The 19,791-nt window shown below is 54.7% G+C and overlaps 2 protein-coding genes across 6 annotated transcripts; both read left to right on the plus strand.

Annotated features, from left to right (window-relative positions):
- The first annotated feature begins 135 nt into the window (after positions 1-135).
- On the plus strand, positions 136-14,681 carry LOC114849967 (rho guanine nucleotide exchange factor TIAM2). Of its 5 annotated transcripts, XM_055506591.1 has the most exons (25): positions 136-1,920; positions 2,016-2,102; positions 3,698-3,951; positions 5,367-5,537; positions 5,971-6,897; positions 7,180-7,519; positions 7,598-7,773; positions 7,907-8,131; positions 8,453-8,638; positions 8,713-8,838; positions 9,719-9,769; positions 9,853-9,931; positions 10,017-10,106; positions 10,182-10,361; positions 10,493-10,551; positions 11,142-11,330; positions 11,419-11,487; positions 11,558-11,683; positions 11,758-11,866; positions 11,946-12,125; positions 13,107-13,334; positions 13,410-13,465; positions 13,539-13,635; positions 13,717-13,804; positions 13,897-14,681. In XM_055506591.1, the coding sequence occupies exons 5-25, from the start codon at positions 5,977-5,979 to the stop codon at positions 14,339-14,341; spliced, it is 4,020 nt and encodes a 1,339-aa protein (XP_055362566.1). In that variant the 5' UTR covers positions 136-1,920; positions 2,016-2,102; positions 3,698-3,951; positions 5,367-5,537; positions 5,971-5,976; the 3' UTR covers positions 14,342-14,681. The 5 variants fall into 5 exon arrangements, with proteins under 5 accessions (XP_055362566.1, XP_040925525.1, XP_055362565.1 ...); XM_041069591.2 differs by having other exon boundaries at positions 136-2,102; positions 5,971-6,858; XM_055506590.1 differs by lacking the exon at positions 2,016-2,102 and having other exon boundaries at positions 136-721.
- A 2,354-nt stretch (positions 14,682-17,035) lies between these two features.
- On the plus strand, positions 17,036-19,280 carry LOC114850018 (claudin-20-like). Its single transcript, XM_029141950.3, has one exon. The coding sequence runs from the start codon at positions 17,564-17,566 to the stop codon at positions 18,314-18,316; it is 753 nt and encodes a 250-aa protein (XP_028997783.1). The 5' UTR covers positions 17,036-17,563; the 3' UTR covers positions 18,317-19,280.
- Positions 19,281-19,791: the final 511 nt, after the last annotated feature.

A 19,791-nucleotide genomic window follows, 5' to 3' on the forward strand; every position in this document is an offset into this window, starting at 1 on the left:
GTCAGCTTTTACTGTGAAGTTTTGGATCTCTGCTGCTCGTGTTAAGGCTCCCGACATGATGCACCACACGGGTTTCCAGCAACAGAAACGGGCCTCGGGTCGTCTCCAGGCGTCATCGACTCCACATGTCAAATGTAAAAACGTCCTCAAGGCTTCGAACCTGGGACCTAGAGAAGTCACGTGTGTTTACTGTTGTCACTGAGTCACTGAGGTGTGGTCCCGAGAACTGAACCCGCCTCCTGCTGGTCCTGGTCCAGCCGGAGGAACCCGCCTCCTGCTGTCAAGAAGGGAAACGAGCGGCTCCAGCACAGATCTAACGGGACGTGAGGACGTTTTCCATCCAGGACGCTGCCGAGTTGATCATGGCTTCACGTTGTGGTTTGAAGCTGGCTCATGGGTGAAGTTCTGACTCATGGGTTGGTACCGATGGAGTCGGGCTTCATGAGGTTTGATTTATAACGGTCACATTGAACGGTTCTGTCTGCACTCGTGCTGTGTTCTAGTGATGGTTTGACTTCGATGCATCTCGCATCCTGCTCCGTCCTGACTCTGAGGCAACTGGACCAGGGGCAGCTGGGCAGGACAGAGCCCGGCGCTGGTGACTCCGCGGTGGACCGGGCTGGACTCGACTCGGTGTCGGAGCTCCGACGCGTGACGAAGGCGGTTTGCTGCTGTGTTGGTGGTCTCAGCGTCGTCCTGCTGCTCCCAGACCAGCATCATTGTAAACAGCTGATCCAGTTACTCTTCTAATATTACACCCTCGTTTCACAGAGTGATTCCCTGAAACCACCAGCGTCATCCGAGTCCAGTCCTTCAGTACCACGCTGACCTTGCGGTGTTTCCTACGTTTGAGCGTCTGAGGCCTCTGACGCGTCTTTCCCTGCGTCTCTGCTTCCGCTTTGAGTCCTCAGAGAAACTCCTGATCATCTGTGTTCAGGAGCGCTTCCATTGTTGCTGTGGGTTCTGGTTCTGGTTCTGCTGAGCTGTAGGCGTGGGGCTGGGATGTTTGATTCCTGTTGTTCCGTGCTGGAGCCTTTATGTGGCCTGACTGATGGTGATGTTATGATTTTCCAGGCTCGGGTTCTCCAGCGTTACGTAACGGGCGGAGCGGGTTGGTGCTGTGGTTTCTGGAGGCAGCGCTTATATAAACAAGAAGGCTGCTCACGTTTTCTGACTGGCTTTAGGTTGATCATCCAGCTGTGTGAGTCCGTGCAGGGACAGAGCAACAGGATGCGTCCGAGGCGTTTGCTTCCAACGCGGCTCTCAGGAAATCTGCGCCGCGCTCGCTGCTGTTCGGAACCAGGGCGGGAGGTTCCTGCACCGGCGGCCGCATGTAGTGGCAGCTTGGCCTGAAGCCCACAGTCCTGATGGGACCGAGTGTCTCCTTAAAATCGCTTGAGCCAGATGTTTCCAATGAGAGCTGGAACATCTTCACGGCTCAAACCACATTTTTTTCTGACTCCAAACTTTCCGAAACGTGCTGCAGCTGTTTGTGGTAAAAGGGAATCAGAATTAGCATCATTTCAGTCTGAGAGGAGGCGAAGGAGCAGAACAACAGGCTGAAGGACGGCTGCCGAGTCCTGCTCTGTCCGTCATCCGGCCTAAAACAGCGAGCAGCTCCTCTGTCAGGATGAAACAGTGGATGCGTTACACGACAGAGACTTAAATCAGCAGAATTCCTGCCGGCTGCGCTTTGGTCTTTGTCGGTATTGGAGGTGTTTGTTCAACGCGAGTTCAGCTGCTCTGTCAGATCAGGATCATTTTTTCAGCTCTAAAATTACAACGGACCACAAACACAACCATCCAATTCTCTGTCCACCTCAGCGAGTTCGCTGTCAGAGCCTTGACATTCCTGAAGCTGGAGCTTCATGTGCTCTCAAGTAAACAGGACTCCGGTCTAGAAACGTTCCAACACTGCAGGTGGAGAAACGGGAGGCGAAGTGTCCACACTCACAGGAGGGTTAGAATCCCTTCAGGACCAGTAAATGAACCTGTATCTGCATCTTTTTGTTCAGTGACCTAAAGCTCCTGTGTTCACCAGTCCAGTTTGAGAAGACCACCACCACAGCCTGGCTTCCTGGCGGGTCTCTGGCTGGTCCCCGGTGGGTCTCTGGTCATTCTCTGCCTGATCTCTGGCTTTTCTTCTAGCTTTTCTTCTGGCTGGTCCTCGGCAGGTTCCTAGCCAGCCACCAGCAGGTCTCTAGCGGGTTTCTGGCGGTTCACTGGCTGGTCCCTGGTGGGTCTCTAGCTTTTCTTCTGGCTGGTCCCTGGTGGGTCTCTAGCTTTTCTTCTGGCTGGTCCCTGGTGGGTCTCTAGCTTTTCTTCTGGCTGGTCCCTGGTCGTTTTCTGGCTTTTCTTCTCGCTTTTCTTCTGGCTGGTCTCTGGTCGTTCTCTGGCTTTTCTTCTGGCTTTTCTTCTGGCTGGTCTTCTGGCGGGTCTCTGGTTGTTGCTCGTCTATCCAGCCACCAGCAGGTCTCTAGCGGGTTTCTGGCGGTTCACTGGCTGGTCCCTGGTGGGTCTCTAGCTTTTCTTCTGGCTGGTCTCTGGTCGTTCTCTGGCTTTTCTTCTGGCTTTTCTTCTGGCTGGTCCCCGGTGGGTCTCTGGTCATTCTCTGCCTGATCTCTGGCTTTTCTTCTAGCTTTTCTTCTGGCTGGTCTCTGGTCGTTCTCTGGCTTTTCTTCTAGCTTTTCTTCTGGCTGGTCCCTGGTCGTTCTCTGGCTTTTCTTCTGGCTTTTCTTCTGGCTGGTCTTCTGGCGGGTCTCTGGTTGTTGCTCGTCTATCCAGCCACCAGCAGGTCTCTAGCGGGTTTCTGGCGGTTCACTGGCTGGTCTCCAGTGGGTTTCTGGTCAGCTCTCCTTTTACCCTCTAATGTTTCTGTGTCCAGCGTGGTCATTTCTTGTTTGTAGCTTTACTGCTTTCTGGTTCTGGATCGGTTTTATCTCAGGAATTAACCCTTTCTAAATTACAACAACATGCACACTACTGTGATTATGCTTTTGGGAAGGAAACTCCTGCTACTGGCAGTGGTGGAGCAATAAAAGCTCCCAGACTCCAGATTAATTACAGGTTTGTTGCCCTGTCTCACTGAGCCACATAGTGTCCGTGGAGCGTGTTTGGCTTAACTCTTGTCTCTGACAGTGAAGCTTGTGTTTTGATGAATGTGGGGCCAGAGGGGCCTCAGCAGCATCTGGAGGCTCGATTGAAAGGAGCAACTCGTCACTGCTTTGTTCAGACATCTCTTTGCCACAAAGGGGAGTGACGAGTGTGACTCTGGTGCTGCACCCACACGTCCTCTGTCTGGTTGCTTCAGCTCTGTTGATGCCTCCTGTCACTCACTCTTGGTTTGTAGCTTTCGATGGTGAACTGTGCTTTTGCTTTGTCTGAACTGCATCCAGCTGCCGTGATGGACCGATCGCCTCCACACTAAGTGGCGATCCATTGAATAAAGTGCGTGTGGGTGTCAAAGAGGCCGATGGTCTCAGGCGGTGCCGCAGAGTTAAACGCACCCTAATCTGATTCTGTCCCAGGTCAGATGTAGTTTGGTTTCATGTGCAGGTCAATAAATTTGAGTTAGTCTGTCGTTGTTTCCCTTCTGGGTATTTACAACACATTTTAGATGCCTAATCTCAACCAACAGGTTTCTGTTCTGGACCAGCACTGGGCCCACAGTGACACATCTTCTCATCTGACTCTGCAGAAAACCCGGGAGCAGGACGTCATACTGCTTCTTTCACTGGGAGTAAAGCTTCTGGATGTATAAGCGTCTCCAGTGGAGGAAGCAGCTGCAGCAGCCACACCGAGCCCAACGCTCGACCCCACCCGTCTGCCCACAGCGCCAAGACAAGGACCCCAGTCAGCCAGGACCGGAAGCAGAGCCCAGCCCAGGCCCGCTTCCTCTGCAGGAGAGAAAGTGGCTGATCAGCTCCCGCTTCACTGCCTTCCCATGGGAAGGTGAGCGCTTGTTTTGCTTCTTGGCGTCTCCCAACAAAAACAACTGCCCACGGTCCATCAGCATTAAGGCTGTTAACGTTGCTGTTTAAAGGTAACGGAACATTTTCAGCTTTAAATGTTCGAGCAGAGTGTGTGTTTGCTGGGTCGTGATGAAATATCTTCATGTTTTATGATGTGCAGCCAAATCCATCCTCTTTTTTTTTTTTTTGGGTCCGTGCACGGGTGGAGTATTTGTGTCAGCAGAGCACTCAAGGACGAGCAGAATCTACAAACCTGCAGCAAAGATCCTTCAATCAGCAAACAGACATGTTAAAACTAGAACTACTTCTGTTAACGTTTCCTGCTATTCATGGCTCCTCTGCATTTCCTGCGTCCTGTTTCCTCGGCTTCTGCAGATAGAAAACTGGAGGTTTCTTCCTATTGATCTTTTCTACTGGATGACTTTTGCTTTCAATGTCTGATATGAACTAATGGGCTGACAAATATAAGTATATGACACTTGGTTTTGTATATTTGCTCTCCTCGAGCCTTTTGGTGTTGGGGACCTGTTGGTCTCCGTCAGATCCTGCACTCGGGGGGCGTGTGTGATGGTGATGTTCCTCCATCCAAGCTGAGAATGTGCACAATGACCAGATCTGATTAATTCAGATCAGATGAATCTGCTCACGCCTGCCTGGGGGAGGGGCTCTTTGTTGTGGAAGAATGCCCGTGGAGGGCGTCCTGCGAGCTGGCAGATGGCCGATGGGACCGGAGACTCAAAAAGCAGCGGCCGGCTGGAGGGGGAGGGGGGGGTGAACTGTTGCTCTGCTGAAGTTTCCTCATGGAAGAAACCACCTGATTTAACAATAATGTAAAGGTAGACATGGTTCCTCTGCTCAGAGGGCCGTGATGCGTTCGAGGGTCTGACTGAGGACAGGATGAGCGTCAGCCGACTCACATCTGACTTCTGCTCAGCTTGATCAGGAAACAGGTATCGGACTCAGGAAGACGGACTCCACCTCCTGACACAGGTTGTGGAAAGTCACCCAACGTTTTTACTAAACAGGGTTATTCCAGCCATCAACGTCTGTGTCATAACCAATGGAACCTGTTCCAACCCTGGAGGCTTCTCTCTGACTCGTTGGACTCGTCTCCTTCTGAGGCTTTGACTCGTCTTAGTTGTGTGTTTACTTTGTGGGCGTCTAAACTTCTCGTCTTCAATGTTGGTGAAGGATCCTAAACTGTTGTACTGTACATGAAAATGTTCAGGATTTGTTGCTTCAAACATTTAGACGTTTCAATGACTGATGTGGCCTCAACAACTGAAGGAGAGGGAGAGGAGCGCAGTGTAGCAGAGGGACGTCATGGAAGCTACACAAAAGGGAAGTCTGTGTGCTGGAGCTCACGAGGCCCCTCCCTCGCTCTGTTCCCGACAGATGAGCCGGTGAGAGAGAGGGCGAGCGACCTTGGCAAACAGAGAGGGGGAGAGAGAGGCAGCAGCTGGAGAGACGGCGGTTCAGCAGTGAAGAGCAAGGAGGCGGCCGGACGGACGGAGCATGAAGGAGCCGCGGAACCTCTGAGGACAAACAGAAGTTCAGGCTTTGACGGTCAGATTTTATCTGCTCTCACTTTTGTAGGATTTTAACTTTGTCCTTCGGCTGGTTGTGATGAAGTTAAACATTATTCACATGATGTTTGTGATGCAGCTGAAGCTGGTTTCATGTAGCAGTGACAGCTGGTCATAGTGTTTGTCCGTGTTAATTGGAGTTTAAGTCTTTGTATTTGGACCAGAAGCAGTAGAACAGGGCTGGTCACCAACTGGGCCAAAAGGACCCAGAGCAGGTTCTGGGTGGGTGATCCAAGTTCTCCACAGTACACAGAGAACCCGGACACCAAAGATGGCTGAGAACAGTCTCAGCTTCAGCTTCACCCTGAGCTTTTAAACCAGGGGCTTCATCAGACGATGGCGTGTGCTCGGTTGCCATGGAGACGGGTGGACATGTTGAGATGTTCACGTTCCCCGTCTGTCTCCTCCTCCAGGTAACAATGGGAAACACAGACAGTCACAGCAGCTTCGTATCTGCGGCCAAACCCACCCGCTCGCTCAGGTTCTCCTCCAGGAGGGAGGAGGTTCCGTCGGCCCGCGGCTGGTGGAGGAGCAGCCAGGGCTCCTGCAGGAGGAGCCGGCAGAACCAGCACACGTCCTGGGTGGGACCCAAGGGGTCCGGGCCCAGTCCGGGGCCCAGTCCGGGGCCCTGCAGCTCCGTGGAGAGCGGCGGCAGCCCCAAGGTGCTGTTCAGAGATGGCAGCATGCGGGTGGAGTTCACCGTGGGCCGGGCCGGCGCCGTGGAGCCCGACGGGAGAACGGGCCTCCCTGCTGCACCGGCCGCAGACGCCTCCGCCCGCACCAGCAAGGGCAACTCGCTCAGCTCCGACGGCTCCTGGTACGACTCGCCCTGGGGGCCGGATCCGGCCGCCGGCGCGCCCGGCTCGCCCCCGGGGGAAAGCATCTCCCCCGGGTTCAGCTCCAACCTGCTCCTCCCGCCGGCCGAGGCCAACGAGTTCACCTCCACCTCCTCCGGCCGCACCGACGACAGCGGCATCGGGGACTCGGTGGTCCTGCAGCCGGACCTCAGCGACTTCGGCCTGTTTTCATCCTGCGCCGCGTCCCTGGACAGCGTGTGCTCCACTCACAGTGCGCTGCCCGGCTTCCCCACGCCCCCCGACGCCGCCTCGGCGCTGCTGGATGATGTCATCCAGGAGGAGGCCGCAGGTCCGGAGCAGAGCTACTCGTCCCTCACGCTGCCGAGTCGCAGGCCCGAGTCCGGCCCTGCAGGTGGGATCGGCCGCAAAGACTTCCTGAAGAACCGGATCAGACGACTGAGCGACTGGACGGGAAGTCTGAGCCGGAAGAAGAGGAGGATCCAGGTAGGAAGTGGTTCAAGAGGAGAGACCCTGAATACGGTGGTAATTAGACAAACAAGTGGAAAACTTCTGTGTTCAGTTTTAGCAGGAGCTTTTTTTTAAATCATCTTTAATTCAAATGCGTTGGAATGAAATTGATCAAATCACAAATTGATAACATTGAACCTAGTGTTTAGTCTCTGTTTCTCCAATAATCCATTTGTTGATTTTCTGGACTGTTTGACCTCAGATAAACATCACTTCCTGTTTACGTTCAGCTGAAGAGCTCACATCCTGTGTGATGCTACAACGTAGTAGTTGAGCTCTTGCCGTCGTCCTCCCCAGGAGCCGAGCAGCAGCCAACCCGCTGACACCTCCTCCAGCTCCTTGTGGTCCTCCAACCCCCTCCTGAACCAGAACCCGTTCCCCCCAGTTCAGAACATCTACCACAACTTCATGCAGGAGCTGGAGACGGGCTGCAGCAGCGCCGCCGAGCGGACGGAGCCGTCGGAGGATGAGGAGGAGGAAGAAGCGGGGCAGCTGGACGTGCTGTTCCAGCAGGAGCAGGGGGCGGTGCGACGGGCCGGGTGGCTCTGCTTCAAAGCCCTCCTCGCCCTCAGCAAAGACAGGAAGCTGGAGCCGGCCGCCCGCCGCAGGTGGAGGCGCTACTGGGTCACTCTGAAAGGTACCGGCTGCGCGCTCCACCCGTCACCGGCACGCGGGCCGCCGGCGTTAACGGTTCCGGTTCCGGTTCTGTCCGCAGGCTGCACGCTGCTGTTCTATGAGACCTACGGGAGGAACGGCAGCTGGGAGCAGGAGCTGTGCCCTCGTCACGCCCTGCCGGCCAGCGACGCCCTGGTCCAGGCCGTCCCCGAGCACCCCAAGAAGGAGCACGTCTTCTGTCTGAGCAACCTGCACGGAGACGTCTACCTGCTGCAGGTGCGTCTCACGCCGCTCCTCTGGTCTAACTGGGCTCCACCACGGAGGAGGACCTCTGTTTACTGGCCTGAAACGCGTTTGCTCGGTGCTTCTGCTGTTTGCTCTCTGCTCCTGACGACCTCTTGAACTCTAGGCCACCAGCCAGACAGACCTGGAGAACTGGGTGACGGCCATCCACTCGGCCAGCGCCTCCCTGCTGGCCAAGCGCCTGGGGGGCGGGGACACGCTGCGCCTCCTCCGCGGCCAGACCCGCTCGCTGCTGCACAGGATCGACCTGGACGGGAAGATGAAGAAGATGGCGGAGCTGCAGCTGTCAGTCATCAGGGAGCCGAAGAGCAGGAAGGCGGTGGAGGGCCAGGTGTGGTAACCTGGTGTCATGTCGTGGAGAGCGAGATGTGAAATGTGTCTCTGTCTGGAACCTCCATATGTCACGTGGAGCCAAGATCAGTTCCAGATGTTTAGTGCCGTTACTGGCAGCACAAACATCTGGTTTCTCACTAACAGTAAAGTCCAACAAGCAAGAGTCCTCATTAGTCCGATGATGATGATGATGATGATGACGCTCGTCCTCCTGGTTCCCATGGCAACCCGACTCCAGACACACAGGAACAGTAGACCTGCTGAGCAGTCGCTCACCGAGCTGCTTCCTCACTGTTGTCTGTTGTCTGTGCTGCCTCAGATCCAGCAGTGGGAGCAGAACCTGGAGAAGCTGAACCTGGACCTGTTCAGACTCAGGTGCTATCTGTCCAGTCTGCAGGGCGGCGAGCTCCCAAACCCCAAGAGCCTCCTGGCCGTGGCCAGCCGGGCCTCCAAGAGCCTGCTGGGGCGCCTGGGGCTGTTCTCGGCGTCGTCCCTCCACGCGCTGGTGAGTACGACGGCCTTCACGCGTCTCAACACGCCCCACGCGTCCTGTCTCACTCTGGACCTGCCTGTCGCCAGGTGTGCAGCCGCGACGAGGGGCCGCTGAGGCCAGGAGGCGGCGGCAGGAGGAGGAGGCTCCCGCCTCTGAAGGCTGTGGACGGGCCCAACAGGAGCAGCAGGAAGGACGGGCGCTGGGGATGTGAGGTGACGCGTGTCTGACGCTGCTGGGGCTCCTCTTTATGGGGAGGCTCCTCCCAGTGGGCATCCACAGGCAGGCAGCTCAGCGAGCTAGTGTGAGATGCCTTGCTCAAGGACACACCTGGTGGGCTCAACTGGCTTCAAACTGGCGACCTTCTGCTTCCCAGGCCGTGTTCCGGTCCACTGGGTCTGAGCTGGTCGGCCTGTTGATGCTGCATCTGTGGTTTTAATCCAACCAACCTGTAATTTCAGCTCAGCTCATTTCCCATGATGCTCTGGGCCTCCTTTTGGTTTGAATGCGGAGCCGAATTTAGAATCAAAGTCTTTTTTTGTTTGTAATTAGGTTTATATTTAGACTCTGCCGGTATTTTCAGCCACGGACCCATTGGATCAGCGCTGCGGCGCTGTTGGGCCCAGAGGCTGCTGCCCTTTAAGCCCCAGGGGAGGAGGTGTTTAGTGGGACAGCTGTCAGAGGGAGGTTAAAGGTCCCGGAGCCTTTTGTTGTTCCCTGAGCGTTAAGCCAGACCCCCCCCCCCCCCCCCCCCACGTGCATCAGCTCTGCTTCCTTTAAGCTCCTTCCTGTCAGAGGCCTGAAGGAGCCCCCCCCTTCCGCTCTAGCTTTAATTGGATCTCTACTACCTCCACCGTGTTTCTCCTTCTTGCCTGAGGCCTGTTCTTGGTGTGTTCAAGTGCAAGTGTCAAAGTTGGATTTTTAAGCTTTGCATTGATCATAATAGACAATGTTTAATGTAACTTTTTCTATTTAGCGTGTAATGGCTCTAATAAGCCTGTAGCTCATCCAGTGAGGAACAGTTTGCAGCTTCGTTTCTTTCCTGACTCTACGTGAGCCTGCAGCAGATCACTAAGTTTGAGTTTCCTCCTGCAGACGCTGGGTGACGCGTTGGCGCCCTCTGCAGGCTGCGTTGCACCTCTGCGGGTGAGTTCACTGCTCCTCTGAGAGCTGGACGTGTGCAGTGAGGAGAAGCTCATCATGTCGTGTCCTGTTGTTCTGTGGTTCAGGCCGTTGAACAGCTGCAGGTTCCAAACGTTGGTGTTTTCACTCTGCACATCTGTCGACTCGACGCTGCCGAGGACTTTGGTAAGAACCTGAGTGTTTGCTTGAACCCGTCTGTTGGCTTTAGGTGAATGTGTGCTTCAGGCTCTGCTTCGTCGTGTTCCTGCAGGTTTCGCCGTGACGGGTCATGTGGACGGAGCCAGAAGGAGTCACGTCTACGTCAGCGAGGTCGACCCGCTGGGCCGGTCCGCCTGCGAAGGTCAAACATCTGAGTCGGTCTGTGATGCGCCACGTTCCCCTCCAGTCTCTGACCTTTGTTCCTGTTTCCCATCAGGCCTCAGGGCGGGGGATGAGGTCCTGGCTGTGAACGGGGCCAGTGTGTCCACACTGGACCTGGACCTGCTGCAGAGTCTCTTCAGTCACCAGAACCTTCAGCTGCTGCTGAGGAGAGACGAGGCGCCTGAAGGCCCCTCGGACCCCCCGGCGCCTCTGGACCCCCTGACCGGCGCCTCAGGTGATCTATGAGCACACCTGTCAGACTGAATGGGGACCGGGTCGGTCCACTTGCGGCTTCCTCAGGAATGCTCAGTTCACGGACAGCTTCTCTACTAACAGCTGGTTTCTCTCATCTTGTCGCGGTAACAGAGTCGTCTCCAGACGATGGCCCGTCTCCTGCTTTTGATGACGCACCGTGTGACCCTCAGGTAAAAACATCTTCCTGCATCGTGGATGTGGCTCTTGCTTCCTCACCTGCCTGCAGAGACCATTTCCCACAATCCTCGAGCACAGGCGGCGTCACGTGGCCCCTGATCAGGCTGATAATCCAGGCTTACACCTTCAGTCGGAGCGGGGGGATTAATGCGTCTCCCAAGCCGTGGATGTTGTGTTGCTCGGCTAGCTGTCCCCGCGGAGCAGGCTGTGGCAGCTGACCTCTGACCCCGTGGCCTCGGCGTCATGGGGGCTCTGTGCTGGGTGCTGCCCCAGGAGGAGGAGGCCGAGGCGTTTCCTGGTGTGGGGCTGCTGGAGGAGGCAACCTGCTGCCTGAGCCGCTCTGACGCCCACGTGTTGATGGTAACGCAGGCAACGCGCTGAGGGGCGGCGCGTCTCCGTCTTTATATTCCTTCAGGCTGATTAGCTGCTGGCAGCACAGACTTTGATGGATGAAGCTGCTGCTTTTTGTTTTGCTGGTGTCTTCTTTGGCCTGTTCTGACCTCTGACCTTTGACCTGCCTCCTGTTGGTTACCTCTTGTTGCCTGATTCCAAAGATGCTGATGATGACACTGATCCCTTTCAGAACATGGAGCGGGTCTACTCGCGGTACCAGACGTTCCCAGAAGGCCGAGCGGTGGAGGTGGATGTGCCGAAGAACCCCTACAGCCGAGAGCTGGTCCTGCAGCCGGGGACCCCCACCCACCTGAGCACGTGTCAGCGCCTGCGTAAAGTCATCCAGGAGCTGGTGGACACGGAGAAGTCCTATGTCAAGGTATGAGTGCAGCCCTAGTTGTGGCGGTTCTGGTTCCGGTGCCACTGAGGACGATGATTAAAGCGCCTGTTGATGTGGTCTCTGCCAGGACCTGGTCTCTCTGTTCGACATCTACCTGACTCCGCTGCAGACGGAGACGCTGCTCAGTAAAGACGAGGTACGTACTCCAGCTCCCATGAGCCTCGCCGGCGCCGCGTCCCTGACGGACCCGTCTCTCTCTCTCTCAGATGGAGGCTCTGTTCGGCAGCCTGCCCGAGATGCTGGACTTCCAAAGAGTCTTTCTTCAAACGCTGGAGGAGCGCATCGCGTCATGTCCCAACTTCAGCCACCTGGAAACGGCCCAGCAGTTCAAGGTACCGACCGTGAAGCTGCTGCTCGCGTCTCTGCCGGGACCGGATCTGTTCTTTATTCTCCTTCTGACCTTCAGAAGCTGCTCTGCTCGTTGGGAGGCTCCTTTCTTTACTACGCCGACCACTTCAAGCTTTACAGCGGCTTCTGTGCCAACCACATTAAGGTCCAGAAGGTTCTGGAGAGAGGTGAGGCTCAGAACGTCTGATGAATGAATGCACATCATTAAATCAAACCAGTCACTGAAGCGTCACGTGGCTCCTGCAGCGAAGACAGACGGAGCCTTCAAAGACTTCCTGGACAGGAGCAATCCAACCAATCAGCACTCGTCCTCTCTGGAGTCGTACCTGATCAAACCGGTTCAGAGAGTGCTGAAGTACCCGCTGCTGCTCCGAGAGCTGGTTTCCCTGACTGACCCGGAGAGTCCAGAACACACACACCTGACGGGTAAAACACGCATGCACGCACACACATACACACACAGTCAAAGGGCCCCACAGCTTTATATTGGGCCCCACTCCAGTAACCGCAAAGACACACACACGCGCACACACACACACACAAAGTTGGGTTTGTCATCAACTTCCCATTGACATAATGCCTCCCTCGCCCCTCACCCTAACCATCACAACTAAAGGCAGACGTCTAATCTTTGCTCTAATCTGAACCAAAACTCAATTCTAACCACAGCCCTAAAGTCACATCTTGACCCTCAAAAAAGCTTTTGTTGTCACAATGTCCTCACCTTGATAGCAAAAACATGGTTTATGTTCCCCACGTCGAAGGAAAAAAAAATGTGCACACACACACACACACAAACACGCACAGTAACACACACACAAACAACCTGACGGGTAACATGCACAAACACACACACACACACACACACACACAAACAACCTGACGGGTAACATGCACACACACACACAAACAAACAAACAAACACACACACACACAAACAACCTGACGGGTAACATGCACAAACACACACACACACAAACACACACACACACACACACAAACAACCTGAAGGGGTAACATGCACAAACACACACACACACAAACAAACACACACACACACAAACACACACACACACACACACAAACACACACACACACACAAACAACCTGACGGGTAACATGCACACACACACACACACACACAAACACACACACACAAACACACACACACACACAAACACACACAAACACACACACACACACACACATAAACAACCTGACGGGTAACATGCACAAACACACACACACACAAACAAACAAACACACACACACAAACAACCTGACGGGTAACATGCACAAACACACACACACACACACACACACACACACACACACACACACACACACACACACACACACACACACACACACACAGCCTCCAGTCGTCACCCAGTCCCGTCTCCTCAGAGGCTCTGCGAGCGATGGAGACGGTGGCGAGTCACATTAACGACATGCAGAAGATCTACGAGGACTACGGCTCCGTGTTCGACCAGCTGGCTGCAGAGCAGAGCGGCGCCGGCAGACGGGTCACAGACATCTCTATGGCGGAGTTCCTGGTCCACGCGTCGGTGCTGTGGTTGAACCCTCTGCCCTGTGTGGGACGACTGAGGAAGGAGCCCGAGCTCACGCTGTTTGGTGAGTAGTGCACTAAGTGCTGACATGTTCTGGTCCGGTCGGTGCTGAGCTCAGGTCCGTGTTCTGTGTCCGCAGTGTTTAAACGCGCCGTCATCCTGGTTTGTCGCGACAGCAGCAAGAAGAGGAGGACGGTGAGTGTGGTGCCCATAGGCTTTAATGCAGAGCCGCCGTGTGGTCGTGACCTCTGACCCCCGTGTCTTCCAGGGACAGACGAGCTCCCGTTCAGCTGACCTGGACCCCTTCAGGTTCCGCTGGTTAATCCCAGTGTCAGCAGTTCAGGTCAGACCGGCCAACGTGACAGGTCAGTGATGGTCTGTGAGTGCCGATCTGCCGGTTCTGCTGCCTCCTAAGCCCGGTGGACTGTGTTGTTTTGGGGTTTCAGGCTCAGAGAACCCGTGTGTGTGGGAGCTGGTCCACAGCAGGTCGGAGGTCGAGGGCCGACCGGAGACGGTGTTCCAGCTCTGCAGCAGGTACGAACTCACGTGATCACGTGATGCGTTCAGGTACTGGTTCAGCGATAGACCAGCAGACAAGCTCAGACTCCACTCTGTCTGCGTTTCAGTGGCCTGGAGGCGAAGGCGGCCGTGCTGCACGCTCTGAGCTGCCTCCTCAGAGACCGAGCTCCCTCCAACTCCCTGAGGAGGAGGAGGAGGAGGAGGAGGAGCCGCCCACCGGAGCAGAGCCAGGGGCCCGACGGCGTCATCCCGGGAGACACCTGCTCGGAGCCGCTGCCGCCCAGCCGGACCGGCGCCACCGCAGGGGGCCGGACCCGGCTCTGCTCCCTGACCAGCGAGCTGGAGGCCCAGCTGCAGCGGCTCCGCTTCGTGGAGGCCGGCGCCGGGAGCCAGGAGACGAGGCCAGGAGACGTGCAGGAGCTGGAGAGAGACTTCAGCGTCCAGAGCATGGCCTCCATGGTGAACGAGGACTGTTTCTACGAGTCGGTGGGAAGTCGCACAGATGCTGCAGATGCACAGGAACGAGGACTGCTCCACGACATCATGGCCTGAAGCTGCAGAACCGAACAAATAGAGACATCGCAACAAACCAAACACCTCTGCAGTGAAACTGAACTCAGTACATAAAGTCTGAAAATGCCATTTGAACTGTTCCATCTTCAGACAAGCTGAGAGGCCGTTCTGACGTGACGTGAATATTTGTCCTGTACAGTTGTTTGTAGTTAGTTCAGACCAAAGCAGGTGAAGCTGCTGGATGAACCCGTGGTTGAATATATTTATACTTTTGCTCCTTGATGTAGGAAGACGACGTTACTTTTAGGAGCTGATGAAGTAACAGGTAATTTATTTTCATAATGATGCTGTTCACCACTATTAAATGGCCGAGCGTTAACTTGTCTCAACGTCAGATTCATCAGAGCAGAGCACTGACCTCTGGCTTCCTGCTGCATCTGCTGCACCTGCTGCACCTGCTGCACCTGCTGCACCTGCTGCACCTGCTGCACCTGCTGCACCTGCCTCCACTGCGTGCGTGCGTGCGTGCGTGCGTGCGTGCGTGCGTGTGCGTGCGTGTGTGTGCATATGTGTGTGTGTGTGTGTTAAAGTCAGCAGGAGGTTTAAATTAGATGATGTTGTGCACCATCTCTGAGCTGCATTGACCCCCCTCCCTCCCCCACCAGTGCTTCTGTTCTCTGCGTTCGCCTTATTCTGTCCTGAGTTACTTCCATACGCTCTTTTGCCTCTGACTTCACCCTGGGGATCTAAATCTTCAGTCCTGACACAGAAGGAATGAAATGTTGAAGTGCTGTGAGTGATGGGAGGCGGCAGCTCTCCCGTTGCCACAGTAACCACTGACCAGCACATGATCAGAGCAGCCAGTCTTCATTATTACTTATTTATTACAGAAGCAGACAAGAAGCAACAAACTTCATGATCAACTTAATAATTTAAAGTTGGACCAGTTAGTTTCACTTCTCTGCTTAGTTAACGATGAGTCAGACTTTCAAATCTATGAGCAAGAAGGTGAGGGTGAGAAGGTACGTTAACAGTAATATTGCTTAATATGAATAGATTTTCGTTTATGATATTCCATATAGAATTTATTTGCAACCTCTTCGCAGAGCATTTGTGTGCGTGCGTTTGTGTGTGCGTGTGTCTGTGTACTTGTACTTGCATCGAAGTGAGAACCCAAAAACGTATTTTCTTACTAAAGTGAGGACATTTTGGCCGGTCCTCACTTCTTTGAAGGCCTGTTTGAGGTTAAAGATGTGATTTTAGGGCTGAGGTTAGAATTGAGTTCTGGTTCAGATTAAAGCCATGGTTGGACGTCTGCCTTTAGTTGTGATGGTCTGTCTGTCTGTCTGCGTGCCTGCCTGTCTGTCTGTCTGTCTGTCTGTCTGCCTGCGTGCCTGCCTGCCTGTCTGTCTGCCTGCCTGCGTGCGTGAGTGCGTCTGTCTGTCTGTCTGTCTGTCTGTCTGTCTGTCTGTCTGTCTGTCTGTCTGTCTGTCTGTCTGTCTGTCTGCCTGCCTGCGTGAGTGCGTCTGTCTGTCTGTCTGTCTGTCTGTCTGCCTGCCTGCCTGTCTGTCTGTCTGCCTGCCTGCGTGAGTGCGTCTGTCTGTCTGCCTGCGTGTGTGTATCTCTGGCCTCTGGGGGGTTGTGCTTCAGCCAGATGGTTTGATTCAGCCTGACTATTATCACTGACTGTGGGGTCAAAGGTCAAACTGCTGGCTTCACTGTGGAGCTAATTTCAGTCACAGTAGATCAAAGATTCAGCAATCACAGACTTAATCACTAATTCGCCGTCTGCAGCAGCTGCTGCGTTTACATCAGAACAATAAGAGGCTAAATGATCCCACTCGCTTCCAGAGCCACTAGAAAACTGTCACGTAACCCATCATCAAAACACTTGAATCAATATTATATGTGTTGGGTTTTAATTTTTCCCATTTGTTCGGCAGTTTATTATTTAATGATACATTATGTTGTCCTTTAAGTGTTTGAGACAAACATGTTCAAGCTTTAAGCCTGTTAAACAACGCGACCGGGGCGGTTCCGTGGTTCTGGATCCACCGGCAGCATTTAAGCATCACAGCCGTCTGTCCTCTGCCGCCTGCAGGCGTCGAGTCAAACCTCCAGAGCTTTAATGTTCAGCTTGTGGGACGGACGGCGGCGCCTCAGAACCGCATGGCGTTCAGGCCCACATGGAAGAGGCTCGTCCTTCACGGGTCATTAGGACACGAATAGCCTCATTTCTATGATAATTAACCTGCAGACAGACGATCCATCACAAAACCGGTGACGGTGGCAGGGTCCCAGTCCAGGGGACCATCATCATCATCATCATCATCATCATTATTATTATTATTGACGCTTGACTTCTGAACGTCCCGCTGCCTCCGCTTCAGTTCTCACAGGAACAGTGTCAGCGGTGACATGTTTGTTTGACGTGGTTTGTGTTGAGCCTTTAATAAGAGCTTGGCTGTTTGAGAAGCCTTTGTTTTGGACGCGGCGTTGACTCCGGTGACGTCAGGCTGCGTTCGCTGGTGGGAAACGCTCTCGGCGTTTTGCTTCTATTTGTTGCGACTTATCGCGCCGGCAGCACAACGTTCGTTCCCACAGTGGTGGACGTGCTCATTGTGGGTGCAGGTCTGAGGCTGATAACACCCAGATTATGGTAATGACAGGCTGGGTCCCGTCTCCACAGGACGGGTGGGCGGCCGCCGTTATCACCGCGCTGCAGCGCCCACACCTTCAGACGCCAGCGCAGCCCCTCTCAGTGGAAGCAGCAGCTTGATTGTCCTGGAAGCAGCAGATATGATCAGTAATCACCAGCAACGCTGAGGCGCCGCCGCATCCAGCGCTCGTAAAAGTCCAAACCCGCGAAGCGAGGTGGACGGAACTGGCGTCGCAGGCTGACGTCCGGCCATCATCACATCAGATAAGAACGCTGCTCTGCGGCGCCGCTGACCTTCAGGTTCCTGAACCAACCACAAACCAAAGCAAGGAGCGTTTGTGGCGTTGCCAAGGAGACGGGCGGCCGCTCACCGCTTAAGTTCATGGAGGCGTAAGTTGTGCGATGGCGCCAACGGCGTCTCCGCTGCAGAGGAACTGATGCGGGCTCTCGGCTGCTGACACGCACTGCCCCCACAACAGGAATCAGGAAAGTGCCTCGGCATCAGCAGCCTCAGCTGCGCGTCCGTCACGCTCGCCTCCCTCCTCATTTCCCTCCGCTGCAGCTCGCTGGAGCCGAGCGAAGAGGAGGCGCGTCCGGACCCGATGCCGCCCGCCGCCGTCCAGATCCTGGCGTTCGCCCTGGCGCTGCTGGGCGTCCTGGGAGCCGCCGTGGCCACGCTGCTGCCCAACTGGAAGGTGAGCGTCAACGTGTGGTCCAGCGTCATGACCCCCATCTCGCAGATGCAGGGTCTGTGGATGGACTGCGTGTGGTACAGCTCCGGCGTCTTCAGCTGCACCATGAAGAGCTCCATGCTGTCGCTGCCGGCCCACCTGCAGACCACGCGCATCACCATGGTGCTGTGCTGCCTGGTGGCGCTGCTCGGGCTGTGCCTGGGCTCCCTGGGGCTGAAGTGCACCCGCTGGGGGGGCAGCCGGCGGGCCAAGGGCCGCTCGGCCGTGGCGGCGGGCGGCTGCTTCGTGCTGGCCAGCCTCCTCTGCCTGGTGCCCGCCTCCTGGTTCACCAACGAGGTCATCAGCGCCTTCCTGACCACGGACCTGCCGGACAGCAGCAAGTACCAGCCCGGAGGAGCTCTGTGCGTCACCTTCGTCTCGGCCGGCTTCCTTCTGGCTGCAGGCGTCATTTTCTGCTTGTCGTGTCCGGGACAAGGGACGGGGAGACCGGGCGGCACCGCTGGCGACCCGGGCAGGGCTGCGGTCCACGCAGACGAGCGGCGGAGGCGGGAGCTGCAGCCGAGGGGCGAAGAGCCCAAACCCAGGCAGCACAAGACGGTCCACCTGCAGCTGGAGGAGCCCAAAGACATCAGGGACAGCTACAGCCTGCAGGAGTACGTGTAGCTCCGCCGCGAGGAGCACAGGCGTTCAGCCACAGCCGGCGCAGCACGCGCCGCAGCAGCGGGAATGATTCACCAAAGCTGCATCTGCGTTCGGCAGCTGCGCAGCCGTCTGCTCCCGCGGGACCCCAGCCGCAGCCGCACCAAAGACGCCAGGGAAGAAGAAAGCAAACGTCGTGAAATCAGCCGCTGATTCCACCTTTGGAGGTTCGTACTGAAGGCGTCAAACCACCGCCATCATTAGGAAGTGACAGAAATAGAAGCATCGTCCATGAAGTGATTTGAAACAATGTATCGAATTTATCATCAATGAACAGCTTAGATTTAGGTCATTGCCAATAAAATAGTGCAAGGTGGAAACAGAAGGATTTAATTTAACTTCTGGACATAAATCAAACTCAAAAGTACTGTAACAGCAACTGTCTCAATCATTGAATGTTGTTGAACCTTTAGAAACAATATGGATTCATTTTGTATCTGTAATATTGTTCGTTTCTAATGAACAGTCCAAATGCTGCTAACTTTGACCTAATGTGATCCGGTACATCTGAGCTCCTGGTTCTGGTTCTGCATGTGGTCCTGGACCCTGAGCGGAATCCACATCCAAGCTCTGCTCCGTGTTTTCCAGGCGTTCAGGTCTCAGTGGAGAAAGGTAATGATGCTCTTTGCTTTCCCATTATCTTCCTTTGCGCTTGGGTGCACACGCCCCCCCCCCTCCCCATGGGAGGACGTGCAGAGGGCGGAGTTGCTGCGGTGACCTTTGACCCACAGTGAGCTATCTGATGAGCTTCAGACATGTTTTTCTGTGGTGAACCTGACAAACGGGACGTTGAAGCAGCTGGAAATGTTCAAACCAGCCAAAGATGAGACTGTGAATGTCTTTGAACGCACCATAGCCTGACCGCCTCATGTTTGATGAGCTGCTGCCTTGTTAATCTGCGCATGGTTTCATTAAAGCTCGTGCTGATAAAACCTGAGCTTGTGTTGATGTTAACCTGCCTCTTCCAGCCTGTAGGAGGCGACTAACGCCTTAATGCTCCTTGGACGAGGCGTTCACAGGCCGTATGTCTAGAGCCAGTCCATCCTTCACAGAACCGTTATGACTGGTCCTATTTGTTAGTGAGTCAGCCGGGTCTGAAAGGCGTCTGGTCAGGTATGGGGTGAGATCAATAGCATAGGTTTTCAATTCGATAGCGCACTTTAATGATTTAAAGCGAGGGTAGAGACATTATAAAAGGTAAGAAGGGGTTTTGAGAGCGAGCATGTCAAAATCTGAACATTAACGTACCGTACTTGAACAAAACTACGCTCTTGATTAAATTAAAGATAGCAATCTCACCCCGTATGGACCAGTCCAAGAATATATGATATTATATGACATTTATGTATATTTGTATAGCTGCGGGGTAATCCCGAGTTATATTTATAATGATATAGTAACTCCTTTTGACTAATTCACATATGATTCATATGGCTGAT

The sequence above is a fragment of the Betta splendens genome, chromosome 24, assembly GCF_900634795.4.
Source record: "Betta splendens chromosome 24, fBetSpl5.4, whole genome shotgun sequence".
NCBI classification, from domain to species: domain Eukaryota; kingdom Metazoa; phylum Chordata; class Actinopteri; order Anabantiformes; family Osphronemidae; genus Betta; species Betta splendens.